Source organism: Callorhinus ursinus, unplaced genomic scaffold (genome assembly GCF_003265705.2).
Source record: "Callorhinus ursinus isolate GAN/ISIS: 27379988/994484 unplaced genomic scaffold, GSC_fseal_2.0 scaffold2, whole genome shotgun sequence".
In the NCBI taxonomy this organism is placed as follows: Eukaryota; Metazoa; Chordata; class Mammalia; order Carnivora; family Otariidae; genus Callorhinus; species Callorhinus ursinus.
In genome coordinates this window covers 108,549,047-108,569,080 of record NW_027397064.1, presented here as the reverse complement: position 1 = coordinate 108,569,080, position 20,034 = coordinate 108,549,047, and the positions used below count along the sequence as shown (strand labels likewise).

Genomic DNA, 20,034 nt, shown 5'->3' with positions numbered 1-20,034 from the left:
AGGATTGTGTGATGGTCGAAACATGTCATTACACATTTGTCAAAACCCACAGACTATACAATGCAAACAATGAACCCAAATGTAAACTATGAACTTTAGTTAATAATAATGTATCAATACAGACTAATGAACAGCGCTCTAAAAAATACAAAGTCTATTAATTAAAAAGAGAAAGAGGTAAAGCCTAAAAATAGAAGAAAATACAAAAAGATAAATATCAAACATCATACTCTCCTGAGGTACGTAGAGAGTGTGTATATGTAGATGGTGGTGGCAAGACAGTTCATTTATAGATAAAAATTGTTTTTTAAAATCCCACTTAAAACAGGAATCATATGAGTAGGTTCTAGGCAGAAATGACTTAAATGTTATTCTTATGAAAACAAAAATAAGAGCTAGGGACGCCTAGGTGGCTCAGTCGTTAAGCATCTGCCTTCAGCTCAGGTCATGATCCCAGGGTCCTGGGATCGAGTCCCACATCAGGCTCCTTGCTCAGTGAGGAGCCTGCTTCTCCCTCTCCCTCTGCTGCTCCCCCTGCTTGTGCTCTCTCTCTCTCTCTCTCTGACAAATAAATAAAAATCTTAAAAAAAATAATAATAATAAGAGCTAAGTATCTCCTCACAAAGGAACTCCCCTTTCCACGTTTCCAATTTCTAGAAAGGGCATCAGAGTTTTTCTGTTAGCTAGGCCCCTTCAGACTTCTGTTTCTCTCAGGCCCAGTCTCTTATCAAGTACCACTAGGGAGTCTTCCAGATTTGTCCCCTCCTCTCCTCAGCCCCTGTCAACACCCTGGTGTACCACATCAAAGGAAACAAAGACTAAAACAATAGCCAGTCTGCCTTGGGTCTCTCCACCAACTATGTATGCCAATACTCCTCTCTACTGCCAGTAAGTGTATTCTCACCTACCTTCACAATGTGAAAACCGCATTCCCTCTTCTTGTCCCTCAATGAAATTCAATAAATATTTACTTAGTGCCCATCGTGTACCATGGGCCAACTTCTGTGTTCTTTTATTTCTCTTTTCATCAAAATATAGCTCTGGCTGCAATCCAGTAGTTCAGTCGGGTATGCATGTTTTACATGAAAAATTTCACTAAAAAAAATCTCTACTTTTCCATCAATAAAAACCCTCTATTTTCTTCAAAGCTTAACTAATATCCAACTGTTCCATGAAACCTTTGTCCCTCCCAAATATCTTAGTTCATAATCTTTTACTTCCCTGAAATTCTAAAGCACTATGACTAGGATATAACCTAGCATCTGATCAAATATTTTCTTAAAGTGTCTGAAAGTATGAACAGTATTTTTTCCAAGAAGGTAGGAATACAGCTTAGATACTATCCACAGCATTTAGCTCAGTGCTGGGCACAGAACACACTACATTTGTTAGCTAGACTTTTCTTCTTCTCTATTTTCATGTTTTCTAAGAATTTAGATTTTGGTCGACATTACTCAGAATATAAGTGAAAATGGGCGCCTGGGTAGCTCAATGGGTTAAGCGTTTGCCTTCGGCTCAGGTCATGATCCCAGGGTCCTGGGATCGAGTCCCACATCGGGCTCCCTGCTCAGTGGGGAGTCTGCCTCTCCCTCTACCCTTCCCCCTTGCGCGTGATCTCAATCTCTCACTCTCTCTCTCTCTTTAAATCTTTAAAAAAAAGAATATAAGTGAAAATATCTTAGCATGTATTTGTAAAGCATTAAAATGCTGTTTTTAAAAAAGCACAGTGAAAAATCCAGCCATTCAAGTACCCTGTTGGTAGATTTGGCAATGCAAATAAAAGAAGTGTGTCTGCATCTACAAAAAGCTACAGGTACATTTAGTCCTTGCCAGTCTAAAAAAGTTGTTGGCAAAGCTCTTTATCTCCAGTAAAAGCAGAAATAGGCTTTGTGATGTGGACACTTACCTAGGAAAATTCCCTTTCACTGGGAAGCAAGCTGAGACCACAAACTATTTTTACATGATCTATTTATTAATAATTCAATGGTGGTAAGCTTTTATTCATTGAGAATCAAATTTTCTACCCCAAAAGATACTGCTTCATACTTAAACAAAAGATACAACTGCCATTAATGATCCGACTATTAATTATCCAGTAGCACCAGACTTGCATTTAAGAATGACAAAACCTGAATCATGGAACACTGCATCAAAAACTAATGATGTAATATATGGTGATTAACATAACAATAAAAAATTAAAAAAAAAAAAGAATGACAAAACCTCTGCTAATTAGATATATATCATTCAATCAATACCAGTGTTACCTTAGTGGTATATGATTACTGAGGAACATCTCAGCTGTGTTAATCAACTCTGCTGTGGTCTCATGAGCAGGATCAACTATGAAAACCTATAAAGGGGAAGGGGGAACGGAACACATAAAATGAAATTTATTCTAATGTCACATAAAAATGCTGTTACACTTTGTACTTCCAGCAACTCTTGAACCACATGAAAGAGGAGTTACACAAACAGCAGTTTCCCTCCTTAATGTTCAAAAGAATGCAGTACTCTCATATTTTGCTAATAACATGGGAACTGTGTTCCAGATTACTAACATCCATAGTTTTACTACACCTAAAAAAACCCAAGTTTTATGAACTCTCCTACCTTAGAAAACTGAGATTATCTTTTCTGTGTATTCATTTCTAAGCATTTCTGAATTAAGAATTCATTTAAAACTCAATTTTTAGATCACAATAATAGCTATCATGTATTAAGATCTCATGATGTGCTTTAAATACATATATAACCCCGTTTAATAAAGTTCAGATATATAGTAAGAAAAAGAGAATGAAATTTTGACCAGGAAGGAAAAAAGTGGTTTCAAAAGTGAGACAAGTATAGAGGGCAGTTTCCCTTGCACGTTCTGGGGAAGGAGACCTGCCCCCAATCTCTTTAAGAATAAATGGTGGGAAAAGAAGAAATGACAGGGAAAAAGAGGGCCAACTAAGAAAACTCCTCCTCTCTCTCTCTAAAGCAGTGAAATAAGGAATAACAAGTAGGAGCTCACAGAAAGATTTATTTAAGTTTTAGAGATTAAGATATTAAAGGAAAAGAGTAGTAGCATATTCATCTTCTGAGTAAAACTATCTTTAAACTAAAACAAGGGGCCCTGGGCTGCATAGTTGGTTAAGTGTCTGACTCTCCGTTTCGGCTCAGGCTGTGATCTCAGGGTCATGAGGTCGAGCCCCACGTCAGGCTCCATGCTCAGTGCAGAGTCTGCTTAAGATTCTCTCTCCCTCTTTCTCCCTCTGCCCCTCTCCCTGTTCTTGCTCGCATGCTCACTTGCACTCTCTCTCTCTAAAATAAATCTTAAAAAACTAAAACAACATGGCCTAAACTTTCAGGTTAAGGATGAGGAACATTTCTTTACAAGCTGATGGAGGCAGTATTGCTACTGTGACATCTCACAGCCTCACACATGATCAATACATTTAAAAACCCTTCAGTTTGAATATGGAGGTAGAAGAACACATTTAGTGGTGATAGTGATGGGAGAAGCAGCTAGTACAGGGGAGAAATGAACAGTCTAGATATGGCTTAAAGGTAGGGGAGAAGGCAAGGGAGAAACAGAGCTCATCACCAGACAATAAGCAGTTTTACTCACCATGTTATGCAAGTTTTTCCTGATCTGCCGGATAACACCAGGAAAGGTGGGTCGAAGCAACTCTTGTAGACTAGAAGGCCATGAATTGTATCTGCTGTCAACCTCCAAGTTGTTGATCCACTAGGAAAAAAATGCACATCATGGTGCATACACTTTAGTCACTATTAGTAAAAATACCAGAAATAACAGTAAAACTTGAAATGATTTTAAGGAGAATCACATGGGAAAGACCATTTTCAAAAATACAAAGATCAAGTAGAAAAATGAGTGACTAAAACACAAGCCACAGAAGATATTTGCAACCTACAAAACCAATAAAGGACTAGTATCAAGACCATATATAGAAATCTAACATATCAATAAAAAAAGGTCCGCAACATATGAGAAAAGAAAATAAGCTACGGATATGAAGAAATTTACAGAGGAAATTCAACAGGGCAATTAACACAAGTAAAGATGTACATCTTCACTAGTAATCTGAGGATTAGAAACCAAAACCACAGTGAAATTTCACAATCATTAAATTTTAAAGTTTGTCAATATCCAAGAATAGGCAAGGGTATAGAGCAATTAGAACTCTCACCCAATGCTGGTGCCTGGAATAGTCACTTTAGAGAAGAAAACAGTCACTTTAGAGAAGTATTCTAGTTCTAGGTATTCGCCCCAAATAAATTCTCACATATATGCACAAAACACAATGAGAAAACCGTAACAAAATGCCAGTGCCCCTTGGACACTCCAACAGAATACCTACTGAAATAGCAGGACTCCGGATGTCTACAGCATAGTCGGCCTCAGAGGGCTGGATGTTCAGTTTCAAAACATTATGCAGAGAAAGGCCTTCTATTCCCAATCTATGCAGACCCTCCATTACCCGAGCTTCATTCCTCAATATATCAAACAGACTGGGGGGAAAAAAGGTATTTAGTAGAAAAAGTTTAAAAAAAAAACACAAAAAAAAACCTCACCATGAGAAGATTTATCATTTCAAATTCAATGCCCTGTTCAAACTAGCCAAGAAATCAAAAAAGGGAGCTCTTCCCCTTGCTTCATCTCGTCAAAATATAGAGAACGAAGTAGGTAGGACTTGCTTCTTATTAAACTTATCAATGTATCTATCAGGTATAAAATTATCTCTAAATATAAATACACAATTTGAGGATGAAATAATCCTCATCTGAATTTTGCACTGCATGTTTTAAAAAAAAAACTATGGTAACCTCTCTGTATTATCTCTACATAAATCTACAATTATCTCATAATTAAAAATTTATTTTAAAAACTACATTATATAGATTTAACATAGGTTACAACATCAGTGTCAATTTACAAGATGCACACATATACAACCACAGTAAAAGGTCTGGAAGAATTTATACCCAACGTAAAGGTTTGCTAGGGAAAGTAGAAAAGATGGGAAGGAAAAAGAAATAAGAAGCCAGGATGAAGACTCTCCTTTTCTTAGTTCTTTTATCCGTCTATCACTTAAAACTGTTAAAATAAGCAAGTAATCAATTTGTAAACTCTGAAAAATTAAAGAGATAGGCACATATTTTTTACTTAAAAAAAAATTACAAATCTGGGCAATCTTTTTAAAGCATCCACACCATTTTTTTACTAGCTCTGAAAAGCAGTAGGACATAAAAGGCTCAATTAAAATATCTTATTGGGGCAACCCATTCTTCTGAAGCATTAGCAGTAGCTTTTGTTTTCACTATTATGAAGCCACAGTGTCAACTGTGTCAATCTTAATTCCAAGGACAAAATCTGAATTCTACCTAACTATCCACTCCCCCTCAAAATTCATAAGGTCAATTTAGAGCAAGTTAGTCCTGAACTATATTTTAACAATACAAAGAGATAGATACTCTTTTTTTTTTTAAGATGTATTTATCCATTTGAGAGAGAAAGGAGAGAGAGAGCAAGGGAGGAACAAAGGGAGAGGGAAAGAGAAACCCAAGCAGACTCCACATGGGGTTCAATCTCATGACTCTCAAGATTACTACTCTGAGGTCATGACCTGAGCCAAAACCAACAGTCAGCTACTTAACCAACTATGCCACCCAGGCGTCCCTAGATATTCAAATAATATATGTAAGATGGAACACCTTCTGAGACACGGGAGGCAGAGGCAGCATTTTGGATAAACATACTGCACACTGTTTCCATAAGTAAAAGAACCCACTCGCACTCTCTCTTTTTTTATGGATAAGAGGAAAACTATAGCTCTAAAAGGGCATCCTCGAAAGACACTTAGGCCTTCAATGTCCAAGGTCTTGAAAGTACATTATAATAACAAATGACAGTATTATTGTGTCATCCCAGTCATCCACTCATGACTCAGGACTCATTACTCACTCCACCTGGTAAGCTATTAGGCTTTGCAACATGCCACGTCAAGTAGGAAAAACAATCTGAACATGCTATAAGAAGCTAACATTATAAAACCTTTTCAGAGAATAAAAAATATTATCCATACCTGAATATATCCTGTGTATCTAAATCAATATGAAGTCCATTGATAAACAGGGCGGAATCTCCAGGCTGTAATCCTAAAGTTCCTTTGAAATACTAAAATATTAAAAAAAAAAAAAAAAAAAAGTTAAGGAGCAGAAGAGAATGTTTAACAAAAATTTCCATGTTTCAGGGGTGCCTGGGTGGCTCAGTCATTGGATGTCCGCCTTCGGCTCAGGTCGTGATCCCAGGGTCTTGGGTTCGAGCCCCACATCGGACTCCCTGTTCCGCGGGAAGCCTGCTTCTCCCTCTCCCACTACCCCTGCTTGTGTTCCCTCTCTCGCTGTGTCTCTCTCTGTTAAATAAACAAAAATCTTTAAAAACAAAACAAAACAAAAAAAAACCTTACCTTTAAAAAAAAAAATTTCCATGTTTCTGACTTTAGTATATGTACAAATGTTGCATCTTCTTATTTATTATAGGAAACCCTAAGGCTGGGTTAAGATTTCCTTTTATGTACCCCACAGACCATTCTTAGCATTTACTACATTGTAATGAAACTACTGTTTCATGTGAAATACACCTCTCCTCCCTTTCCTCCTTCCAACTACGATCAATACAACTATTTCCCATAATGTTGGAGGAAGGAGGATGAGGGAGATTGATTAAATAAGCCAAGTGCTGAGGGTCATTTTCATAAAAGGTGACTTCTTTTACTATTTACTGTTTGTGATGCCAACCAAGGTGGTGATAGCAGTCACTAACAGCTGGGCCTTCTTGATGAACTCCAGGAATCTAATCTAAAAGGGTTTCAAGACCCACACCTCCCTTAAACCTTCAAACTAAGGCACACTAAGAAACTGAGTTGCTGCCCTGGAGACAGCACCCACATGCACCTAACTGTCCAAGACCTGGTCTCCATGGGGCCTTCAACTGCTGCTCCCTGAGACAGTGGTTCCCTGACACACGGGTGACTGTGCAGTCCCTGCAGCCCTTCAGACCTGCCTGACCCATCAGACACACTGCTTGGATGCCATGCTGTAGCTTCTACTGACTTCTATCTTTCCATTTAATTACTCTTTCCTTCCAAGGAAACTGGGACTACTATTCATATTCCACACCACAGGGAGCTAATCCACACAGCAAAGGGAAAAAACTACTCAGATACTAGGGACAGAACTTAAGTCCTTAGCTCTCACAGGAACACGAAGGACAGGGACTGTTGAGCTCCCTTCATTTCCCAGGAGTCAGCAGACTAAGAGAAGTAAACTTTAAGGTCCAGTATTGCATGGGTAAAGCATAAAACGACGAGGAAGCCACAGCTTCTGCTTCTTTGCCCTGCAAAGATTAAATTGCAGATAAAATAAGGGGAAAATGGAGAGATGCATCAAATCAGAAATGGAATTTCTTACATGGGAAAGAAAAACCTCCATGTCCACTGACACCCAGGCTGTATACCCTCTGACTGTAAGAAACACTGATTATGAGCTGCTAAACATGACTCCTATCTATTTCAAAATCTGGGTGCTGGTAACAGAGCAAAGTTCACTTTGTGAAAATTCATCACACTAAAGAGAGAGGATTTGTGCCCATTTTTGCATGTGTTGTATGTTTTTGTGTTTTATACTTTAACAAAATATTTAATAAAAAAAAAAGAATCCAGGAAATACTACAATCTATATAATTTAATGTTTTGTTCTCTTGTGGGGGAAAAAGGCTTAAGTATTGGTACTATTACTCTGGAAATCAAAAATAAAGTAAATAAAAACTGTTAATAAGGTTTCTTCAACTTAGTAAATATTTGAGATAAATTTGGTTTACTTAGTCCTCAGATCTATTTAATTAATATCTCACATGTAAAGGTTTAAAAAATCTGGGGTAAAGTTAGTAGACTGAACACAAGCATTTTTTTTCCCTCCTGAAACTCTGTTGAAATGTCAGTTTTTTAAAAAGGGACTTTTATAAAGTTATAAATCCACAACAACAAAGAGAACAAAAAAGAAAAAGGGCAATTAATTTTGGAAGGTGGAAAGGAAAGGCATGAACAGTAACTGTCTTAGCAACCCCAAGAAAGCTGAATGGCAAGCCAACGGAAACCACAAGTTATCCTGTGGAACTCTTCAAAAGGCTCAAGAATTGACAGCACAAAGAACACATGTATGAGGGGGTAATCACTAGGCTAGAAAATGAGTTCTGACGGACAGCCTTTTAAAGATAAGAGCCCTCAGACTCCCCTGCTGATTTCACACAGTAAGGTAACTGCTGTCATGACTCCCTCTACTCCAGAAAAATGGAGGAAAATTCCCTGGAAAGAGTGAAAGAGAGAATCTGGGAACTTGGGGAAATGAAGCACAACTGAGGGCAGCGACCCCTCAACGAAAACTGGGGACTGGGTGGAAGTTCCATTCAGGCAGCCAGACTTCACCGTCCAGGCAGAAGATCAGAAGATCCTTTTCTGGAGACTGAACAGCTCAAGAGGAAAGGTATCAGGATACTGACACCTGAGGGTGAACTGGGGTGAACTAGGAAACTGTCATACCAGGAGAGCCTACAGTCAAAAGCCTCATTCTTAAGGCTTCCCATCAGCTCTTTATTGCCTCATTCTCTTCAATATGAGCAGCAGATCACCAAACATGTAAGGAAAGCCTCTAACATTAAAGACAAGAGACCAAGACAAAAAGAAAGTAAACTTAGGAGGAAACAGATGGTGTGAGAGAGAAGAAAACAGGGGCGCCTGGGTGGCTCAGTCGTTAAGCATCTGCCTTCGGCTCAGGTCATGATCTCAGGGTCCTGGGATCGAGCCCCGCATCGGGCTCCCTGCTCCCTCTCCCACTCCCCCTGCTTGTGTTCCCTCTCTCACTGTGTCTCTCTCTGTCAAATAAATAAATAAAATCTTAAAAATAAATAAATGGAAATTTTTAAATAAATAGAAGAAAACATACACATACACCACTGATAGCTTCAGAAAGATAGAAGAACACCATAAAAAGAGGAATCTAAGAACAATAACCCTTGGAAATTAAAGATTTGAAAACTAAAGGAAAAATATCAACAAAGGAGTTGAAAATCTTTCCCAGAAAGTTTAAAAATAAAACATAAAAGAACTGGAAAATAAGAAATAAAATGCATTTTTTAATTAGGACAAACTAGTCAAGGAGATGCAATACCTTAAAAATGAAGAATTCCAGGAAAACAAAAGAGAGAAACCAGAGGGAATGAGGCAAAGAAATAATTCAAGCAAATTTCCCAAAACTAAAGGAAATTGTTTTCCAGATTTGGAGGGGTCACCATTCACCCAACAATACAGAGATTTTTCTTAAAAGGCACAGCATTGTGAAATTTCAGATTATAGGGCTGAAGAAAAGATCCTGAATGATTCTGGAAAGAAAAAAACCGATCTCATACCAAGGGTTCAGATTTCTCAATATCCATAATAGAAACCAAAATTCCAAGAAGCAATGCCTTCAAACTGTCACCCTTGACCACCCCCAAACTCAGGACTGACCTACTGAACTCAGGAAACTCCTAAAAGGTTCAGTCTGTCAATTTCATCTTTTAGAAACTAACAAATTGCTGGAACAGAGAAAGAAACTTGAGGATGATGCATGACACCTGTGCAGATAATCAGAAAGTGTTCCTTCCTCAGCCTCATTATAATGTTAAAGTCCCCAGTTTGGGGAATAGTCATCCCAAACCCTAATAAAAGGAGGCAGCCTACCCCTATTGGAATAGTCATGGCTTTGGAAATTATTCCCTGTGATCTCCCTATTTATACAAATAAAGATGACCTCTGAAGGCAACTCTACCTGGTATAGTCTCTGTCTTACTACTCACCAAGGAGCAGACCCACTTTGGTCCGGTAACAAAACTTCTAAATGACTTCCAATCTAGAATTCTATACCCAGCCAAGATATCAATAAAAACAGAAATGGAGGGATGCCTGGGTGGCTGTTAGTTAAGCGTCTGCCTTCAGCTCAGGACATGGTCCCAGGGTCCTAGTATCGAGCCCCACATCAGGCTCCCTGCTCAGTGGGGAGACTGCTTCTCCCTCTCCCTCTGCCCCTCCTCCCTGCTTGTGTTTTCTCTCTCTCTCGCAAATAAATTAATTAATCTTTAAAAAAAAAAAACAGAAATCAGAAATTTGATTTCTCAGAGTCTGAAATTTACCTCACATGTAACTCTTCTCATGAAGAATGATGTGTTACACCAAAATAAGGGAGTAAACCAAAAACAAAGAAGACCTGGAATCCAAGAACAGGAGATCCAACAAAAGAGATTAAAGCAAGGTCCCAGGATAACTGGTATGCCCTAGACATAAAGAACCACCAGACCACAGTGGAGCAGAACAAAAATCGATGAAATCACAAAAATATACAGAGAAATTGGAAAGACAGGGAAGTACCAATATGGAGTAATGGCAGACATAGGGGTGAGGGGCAGTGAAAGAAAGTTAAACTTCATCCTTGTAATGGAGGCCAAGGCATAAGGTTGAAACTGGAAAACACCCTACCAGTTCAAACTTGCTAAAAATCTGGGGATAAATATCAAAACAATTAGCTAAGTGTTGAAAGCAGATACTTCTAATAAGGGGGACAAAACAGGGAGGAAGTCATATTACGAGGATGCTGTTTATCTAAACAAAGTGGTGGCACCATCTGATTTTTTTTTTTTAAAGATTTTATTTATTTATTCGAGAGAGAGAGAGCACACGCACAAGCAAGCAGGAGTGGGAAGAGGAGCAGTGGAAGAGGGACAAGTAGACTCCACACTGGGTGCAGAGCCTGACATGGGGCTTGATCCCAGGACCCCTAGATCATGACCTGAGCCAAAATCAAGAGTCGGACACCTAATCAACTGAGCCACCCAGGCACCCCTGATGTTTGAATTATATTCATATTCAACTCTGATTAAAAATTAAAAATATAAACGCAACATATTTTTAAAAAAAAGAAAAAGAAGAAAATAACAGGAGAGGAAGAATGAAGGGGAGTAAGTCAGAGGGGGAGAGGAACCATGAGAGATGATGGACTCTGAAAAACAAACTGAGGGTTCTAGAGGGGAGGAGGGTGGGGGATGGGTTAGCCTGGTGATGGGTATTAAAGAGGGCACATTCTGCATGGAGCACTGGGTGTTATGAACAAACAATGAATCATGGAACATTACATCAAAAACTAATGATGTAATATATGGTGATTAACATAACAATAAAAAATTTAAAAAAAATTAAAAATATAAAAAATGATTACAGAAATAAAACACCACCATCTTTACTAAAAGATGCAATTTAACTGTAAAACTGTTAAATGTCCCTGATGTAACTCAGATTTCCTCATCTTTAAAGATACAATACAAAACAGAAAAGAAAATAGTGATTTTTCACTGGGTAATACCTTCTGATTCTCTTCCACTTCGGTTCTAAGTTCTGAACTCACTGCTGTTTTTGTTATTGCTCTAAAGAAATAAAAATGTTATTAGTGTTTAGTTTAACATTTGATATGTCTTCAGTTTCCCTATATTTACATATAAAACAACACATTGCTCAATACATTACAAAAAACTAAAAGAAAAAAAAAACCTTCACCTTCACAAATAATTAAATACATTTCTCCATTCAGGTGTACGTATATTTTCATTTTACTACAAGATATGATGCCACAGAAAAGTAGCAGTTGTAGCAGCATTTTAAAGCAAGTGCAGTTATCCCCAAGATCTTAGGTTAAGTATGTGTAACTCTATTCCTATATATGATCTTTACTGTTCACAGGCTAAAGGCTAATGTTAAATTAAGGTGAAAGACTCCTCATACTATTTGAGCACTTTTGGTGGAGCTGTAATCCTACATGTATATCTTCAATAGCCTGCTGAACTAAATGAGAATGTACTATATGATTTATAAGTCCTAAGAAATATTTTCCAAGACTAATCAAATAAACAAACTTATTTATAAAATATCTCACATCAGAAGTCAAAACACCTTGTTCAGTTATTCAAGAAAAACACTGACAACCATTTAAGTCATTAGTCTCTAAAAATTTGGCTTTTAAAATCATTTATTTAGAAGACGTGGAGGACCATTATACAACTGAAAGCAATATCAAAAAAAGCTGCATTCAAAATCTTATTGTGTCACCATGAAAAAGCCTCTAGAACTCATTTTCCTCATCAAGTTTGAATAAGATGATGTATATAAAACTCTTCAGGAACAAAACATTATAGTCCATGCCAGACCCTAAATTAGTTATATCTGCAGACATCAGATTTTGTTAACTCATCCAATCCTGACATGTAGGTATCATTATTTCCATTTTACTGCTGAGGAAGTGAGGTAAAGAGAGGTTGCTTATTTGCAAACATCATGCAACTAGCAAGTGGCAGAGCCAAAGACACAAGCTAGATGGGTCTCTCCAACCACACAATGTATGGTAGTGCCATCTTCCCAAAAAGACAGCATCATTAGCAGTATGGTACTGGTAGTAAAACTTTAATTTTCTAAGCATTTTCATATTTTACTCACCTCATTTTGCATGTACACATGAAGATAATTATGTATGTGTCAAAGAGAAAAATGTGTCAGAGCCTTACTCTTTATTACCTGGCTTTGGTAGGAAAATTTTGACTAAGATCCTTCATAACTACCAAAGCTAATTCAGTAGGAGCAGCCAATATTCGGGCAGCAGTCTGGAAACTGAGATCTGCAACAAGTTCAAATACAATTTAAAGTGCATTAATCTAATGCAAAGAGAAATAAGAAAAAAAATTTCTTTCTCACAATTTTCTTGGTAATTGAGAATGCAACTATTTCAGAGAGTGCTCATGATTTAATTTCAGGTTTTATTCACTTCATAGGTCCCCACAAAGTAGAGCAAAAGACTTTAGTAAATTATGTTGAAAAAAAATACTGTGATAACTAGATCTTTGGACCAGAAAAGCTAAAATATATCCTGCCATGTTAATGTCTTTAACATTCAACATATACACTGTTCAAGAAACTTTAATATAAACATAAAGACTAAGACAAACTTGTTTGTACTGTTACCCACTTATGTATCTGTTTACACAGATAAAGATCTGGCACTCATTTTTATATCTACTTCTGCATAGTGTTAACTATCTCCAAAAGGACTTCCTTTCTTTTCTGATTAATCGTAATTAATGCCTCTATATTGAAAATCTGTGGTAACTTCAGAATCTGGCAAATAGATAACACTAATTTCAAATTCTACATTTTTTTTAATACCATAAAATTTAGTCAAAAAGTAGGCCAGTGATTCCTCTACATGTTTACTACCTTGCAACTGCCAAACTTTTAAAGGTGCCATTTCATTGGTGCTTTCCACAAGATGTTTTCTGAGTTCTTTCAACTGCCCCTTCAGGTCAGGGTGCAGGTCTCTAAAAGAAACATAAAATCAGTCTTATTAACCTGTCTTTCCCTTCTCAAAGCACACTCAGAAGACGGCTCCAATTTTATCTTCATGATTTTCCCCTTAGCAATAAGAAAATTCCTACAATATAGGAAAAATATTAAAGCATAATTATTTTTCTTAAAAATAAGCTAATATAGGGGCGCCTGGGCAGCTCAGTCGGTTAAGTGACTGCCTTCAGCTCAGGTCATGATCCCAGAGTCCTGGGATGGAGCCCTGCATCTGAGCCCTGCAGGCTCCCTGCTCAGTGGGGAGTCTGCTTTCCCCTCTGCCCCTCCCCCTACTCGTGTTCTTTCTCTCAAATAAAATCTTTAAAAAAAAAATAAGCTAATATAGAAAATTACAATTTTAAAAACCATAAAATTTACAGATTAAAAAAATGAATCACTACAATAGTGATTCTCTGTGTCAGGGAGGGGGAATGGGACTGAAAATGGGGGAAAAGGGGACCCCAACTCTACCTGTAGTGTTTTACCCTTTTTTTTTTTTTAAGTAAAAGAAGGCGTATGTTGGAAACAAACTTGATAAAGAGTTCTTTGGAACCGAAAAGCAAGTATGATTACAACCATCAATTGTGGGTGTTAAGTACATGTGTACGTTCTATTATTTTCCATACTTTACTAATCTTCCTAGTTTCTCAAAATAAAACTGGAAATATATCGCTGCCAGTCCCAAAATGGATTTCTTTCAGCTACATGCTCATAAATCCTTTAATCAGATGAATAATACAACTTAAGCTAACCAAGATTATTGGGTTTCCTTTAGTTATATCTTGAAATATAGTACATTCTATTTAAAGCTAGTAAAACAGAAGTTATAAGACGCAGATATGTATCATTTAGATCAGACAACAGATGGCTGGTAGAGTAATTCTGTTCCTTTAAATGCTAGAAACTCAAAATTTCTTAAATGCCATATAAAGTAAAATATTTACTCAGATTCTTCACCTTCTGACCAATTCATTTTCAATCAGTTACTACAAAATCTTCTTCATGATAAAAATATCAGAAAATGGTCCCATTACTTTAGATAGCTAAATAACTATTCTGAATGTCCACAAAAGAAAATGTCTTCAATACTCTACATACTAGCTTTGTGCTCTAAATACATAAGATCATAATGCTATCCAAAAAGCAAACATAAAAAACATGAATATGAAGAGATTCTGAAAACCTGGGTTCAATAAAAATGGAATTTGACTGCATACTAATGAGGCCCAAACTGATGTTAAACACAAAGAAACATGCATATGCATAGGATGAACTGAACTTGTGCACAGAAATTCAACATGAACTGAGTCATCTCTGCTAACCTGTTAGCCTGATTAAGTCATTTCACTGCGCCAAATATTAAAGCTCAAGTATATGAAACTGGACCTATACATATATCTTCAGGATCCATTCCTTTACCAACAACAACAACAAAAAAGCCCAAACAAACAAAAACACAAAAGCCAAAAAACCTCACTGGGGCTGTCCTAATTAAGATTTCCAGATAAAGCAGAATTCAGGGCTCTAAACAATTTTCAAGGCTTAATAGAAAAATAACTATTCAAGACTCTAAACAATTATCAAGGCATAATAGAAATAACTACAACATTTAAAATAACAACTAAGAAGAATTTTCAGCTATAAATTTCTATGATACTTCCATAAAATGCCTATGAAATTTTCTTCAAGAAAGCATCTTTTATCCGCTTTCATATAAAGGAAAGTCTAATATATTTCAACTGAATATACCTTTTTTGTATTGTCTGAGGCTATGCTTAGCTTAAGTAAACAGCTATGACCTCTCTCATTTAAAATATTTTTTATTATCTTGAGAAAAATTGAGTGAAACAATTAGATGTTCCTATTATGTGAATCAAAAACTGGAATGTAACTTTATGTCATCAACTGCAAGGCCCAGAAACGGAAATCAACTAAAGCCATAGGCAGGCCACCTTAATATCATTTAATAATAATGTGCTTCGGATACCTGGAGATCATAAACTATACAGTAAGTGAAGTGGTAATTGCTTCGTATCAGATTACATATATAAAGTACTACTAAGAGATCTGTAACTCAGACAGTAATGAGAAAGATAATGCTTATTAATGGGAGGAAGCCTGGAGCTTTAAGAGAATAAGGGCATTTCCCAAAACAATATGCCATACCTTAATTTTCCAAAGAGGAACCCCTGAACTTCATCAATGGGATCATTTTCACCAATCACTGTGGTGTTTACCTCAGTTCCTACAAAAGCACAAGCAAATACATGTCTAATTGTTTAGAAGGGAAATTAAAATGTGATTAACCTAATAAAATTTGAATAATGGAAAGCAAATTAGAAACACCTCAAATTATAATACCATTTAAAGCACTGACTACCTCAACAAACATTTTGCAGGGTATTTTTTTAAACAAACAGAATAAATGTGTTTTTCAATATATCTTGTGTTCTGGAGAAAGTAAAAATGGATTTTTTCTTTACACTTTGGAAAATTTTATATGTTAAAAAGCTCAAAATTAATACCCTTAAAATTATGAACAGTGGATTTTTCAGTATCAAAATTCTGAAGAATCTGCAATTAAGCAACTTAATCCTAAGTATAATTATTGAGAACAAAATGATGAAGTACTAGACTATCCTCCATTTACTCAAATCAATCATTAAAATGAGCGCATAAGGAAGAAACAGACTGCACATAAAACTTGTGGTTGAGGGCACCTGGGTGGCTCAGTCGGTTAAGTATCTGTCTTTGGCTCAGGTCATGATCCAAGGGTCCTGGGATGGAGCCCCATGTCAGGTTCCCTGCTTGACAGGGAGTCTGCTTCTTCCTCTCCCTCTGCCCCTCCTTCTGCTCATTCTTTCACTCACTCTCTCTCTCTCAAATAAATAAAATCTTTGGAAGAAAAAAAAAACTTGTGGTTGAAATAATGAATTCAGAACTCTAGAGTAGCATGATAGGAAGTATATCCATTAAAAAAAAAAAACTATTCCAAATGCAGAAAATAATAAAAAACACAAAATTATTCATTAAGTATAAGATAGTTTTAAGATTTCACACTGGGTCACATATCAATGGCTATCTGTGAACTACATATCATCAATAACAACAGCTACAATTATTGAACTTTTTGTGCAAAAACACTGTGCTACCTTCTTTACTTAGACATCTTATTTTCTCCTCACAAATACTTTAGGAGGCATATACCATTATCTGCGCTTTACAAAGAAAAAATTTAGGACCTACAGAATTCGCTTAACATCACCCAATTCAGAGGTAACAGAACCAGAATTCAAACACAGGTTCATCATACTCCTAAATCTGTTATTTTGCATTAAGGAAACAAATTCCCTTTCACTCACATTTAAAGAAAAGAAAACACATTGGTCTTAATTTACAAATTCACCTTTCACCTGAGTATCATCCTTGGCCTTGTACTCAGTGCTCTTAATTGCCAACTCCACACCATAGCCAGAGAGGTAAACAGGCTCCTTCCCGGGATTCTGCAAGCAGAGTAAGTATTCCACCATTACTATCTGGTTCTTTACATGTCACAGTGTACAGGACATGAGGATGTTAATGTCACATAGCCACCACCCAGGATTATGCACTCAAAGTATATTTAAACTTCCATGGGAATCCCAGCCTCCTTTAGATTTTGTATCCTGCCACAATTATGGCAATGGGAATTCCAAAGTAGAAGCAAAACCAGATGAAGGGACAGCTGACAGGGCAAAAGTAGCCAAACCATGTGAAGAAATGGAGAAAAAGAAAAGAAAGTTCCAGAGCCTACATAGCAGGGTTTAAAACTGATGAGGTTTCAAACCCTGAAGTACTTTGTTGGGACCATGTGTGTTATGTGTTCATTTTTAATTGAAATTTAAATGTCTTCAGGTAGGGTTTGGGCTGACCAACTATCACAGGCTTACCATCATCCTGAATGAGGATGGCGCTTTAGATATTTTAATCTTTAGTAACAGCAATAAAGCCCGGAAAGCAGGGGGAAGGAGAATAGTTGCCAAAAACTGGATATTAAAAAAAAAAATCTGTTTCTATTCATACAAATTTTCATTTAAAAATTTCATTTTACTTGTATGGACTTACCACTCAATTTTACTGAGCTTATTATGACACAGAAACTTTAAAGGCTGATATGTTTACATACATACATATATCTATCTATATATATGTAGATATATATAAATGCTAAATGTTACAAAAGATTTTAAAAACTTAATTTTAAATCAACTCCGCTTGTTTTTATCTCTTTAGAAATCCTCCCTTTTCCATCAAATGAAAACGTTCCAAAATGAAAAAAACGGTTTGAAAGGAACGGAATTTAAGAATCAGTTTCAAAAAAAAAATCAGTTTCACAGTATGCTGATCACATTAAATCTAGAAAATATAATTTAGAGTTCATTTCTAAATACAATGTAAACTTTATAAGCCATTTTTAAGCATAATTGTTTTATATTTCTTCAGAAACGCAAAGTACCTCCTGTGTGCAAATAACAGATATGATAAAAAGTAGTTCAAATAATTTTATAAAGGGTGAATATTATTAGCTTACATGCTAAGGTCATGCTGCAAATTAACATTTATAAAAGTTCTAAAATAAATCAATACTTACAAGTATATAATGTCTGAATACATAATTGATTTTGCCTGCATTGCTTTTTGATATAAACTGGCGGTGGAAATTATAAAATTCCTCATAACCAATCTCAGAGTAGAAAATCACCACTGGGTTTTCAGGATTAGATGAGGGGTATCTGTGATCTCCTTTGAACAATAAAGGTTTGGGTCTGAAAATAAACATTAAAAGCTTAAAACTTTTTTTCAGCTTTTATTTCAATTCCATTTAGTTAACATATAGTGCTATATTAGTTTGAGGTATACAATATAGTGATTCAACACCTCCATACAATACCTGGTGCTCACCACAAGTGCACTCCTTAATCCCCACCATCTATTTCACCCATCCTCCTACCACCCCTTAAAATTTTAAACTTAAAAAAGTTCTTAAACACTAAAAACAGTATAAGATGTAGCTACAGCAGCAATAACTTAAGATTATAAGCAACTTAATACAAAGACTATCAAAATCTGAAATAGTTTTCAGTTAGTAAGAATACTGTCAGGTATTAGTCTTACTTATTCATGCCTAAAAATAATAAAAGTATATTATAAATACTAACTATAAAAATGCAGGCTTTGATTCATAATAGTTACCAATTCCTAAAGGAGGATGAAAGGCAGAAAAAGGAAACATATCCACATTTCACAATACTAAAACTTTAGTAAGTTTTTCTGCTATATAGATTATTCTTTTTTTAAAAAAGATTTTATATATTTTAGAGAGAGAGAGAGAACGTGAGCAGGGAGAGGGGCAGAAGAGAGAGGAGAGAGACTCTCAAGCAGACTCCGCACTGAGCACAGTGCCCAACGCGGAGCTCAATCCCACAACCCTGAGATGAGGACCTGAGCTTAAACAAGTCAGATGCTTAAATGACTGTGCCACCCAGGCACCCCTAAATAGATTATCCTTTTATCTGAAAACATAAGTACAAATAATGTGAAAAGACAGGATGACTTTAAGCACATAAATGCCAACACAGCATCTCCCTCCTCTATATTTTTACTACTATGATCTTCCTACCAAATGATTTAACATTTAAGTTTTCCTCCTGAATTTTATAACTCCACCCTCAAAAAAAATTCCCTAATAATGGTATCAAGATATTAATAGATGTTGGGGGCCTCGGTGGCTCAGTCAGTTGGGTGTCTGATTCTTGGTTTCTGCTCAGGTTGTGATCTCAGGGTCATGAGATTAAGCACCACGTTGGACACAGAGCCTGCTTAGGGTTTTCCCTCTCCTCTGTCCCTCCCGACTCACTCGCTCACTCTCTCAAAAAAAAAAAAAAAAGATATTAATCGATCCTATTGCACAGACTTTATGACCTGCCATTCCCTCTTACAATAAACTATGTTATTCCATCGAAAGTAAAGACATATAAATACAGATGTTCACTATAGTCTTACCATAATAACAAAAACAAAAAAAGGAAACAATTTTAAAAACTATCAGTAAAAAATGACAGGACATTCTTACATAGTTATTTTGCACGTGTTAAAAATAATGAGGTGCAGGGCGCCTGGGTGGCTCAGTTGGTTAAGCGACTGCCTTCGGCTCAGGTCATGATCCTGGAGTCCCGGGATCAAGTCCCGCATCGGGCTCCCTGCTTAGCAAGGAGCCTGCTTCTCCCTCTAATCCTCCCCCTCTCATGTACTCTCTCTCTCTCTCACTCTCGCTCTCTCAAATAAATAAATAAATCTTAAAAAAAAAAATAATGAGGTACATCTACATGTACTAATGGGAAGAAACCTCTTGTAAAAATAAACCTACATACCTGTATAAATTTATAACCACAGAAAAAAGTCTAAAATAATATGACAAACCATTAAAAATAGTTACCATCTCTCAGAAGAGGAGACACCATCGCTCTTTTCTTTATGAAGCCCTACATTATTGTTTTAACAAGTTAAAGAGTTTTTT

The 20,034-nt window shown here is 36.4% G+C and overlaps 1 protein-coding gene across 2 annotated transcripts in view; it reads right to left on the bottom strand.

Annotated features, from left to right (window-relative positions):
• The window catches only part of UGGT1 (UDP-glucose glycoprotein glucosyltransferase 1), a 118,203-nt gene that overhangs the window by 77,597 nt on the left and 20,572 nt on the right, over positions 1-20,034 (bottom strand). For both annotated transcript variants that reach the window (XM_025857975.2, XM_025857976.2), the window contains exons 6-15: positions 18,109-18,283; positions 16,885-16,981; positions 15,645-15,723; positions 13,356-13,456; positions 12,660-12,759; positions 11,458-11,518; positions 6,093-6,184; positions 4,368-4,518; positions 3,614-3,733; positions 2,268-2,353 (exon numbers count right to left, since the gene is read on the bottom strand). In XM_025857975.2, coding sequence (XP_025713760.1) covers positions 2,268-2,353; positions 3,614-3,733; positions 4,368-4,518; positions 6,093-6,184; positions 11,458-11,518; positions 12,660-12,759; positions 13,356-13,456; positions 15,645-15,723; positions 16,885-16,981; positions 18,109-18,283 — 1,062 coding nt within the window. The remainder of the gene's footprint in view (positions 1-2,267; positions 2,354-3,613; positions 3,734-4,367; positions 4,519-6,092; positions 6,185-11,457; positions 11,519-12,659; positions 12,760-13,355; positions 13,457-15,644; positions 15,724-16,884; positions 16,982-18,108; positions 18,284-20,034) is intronic.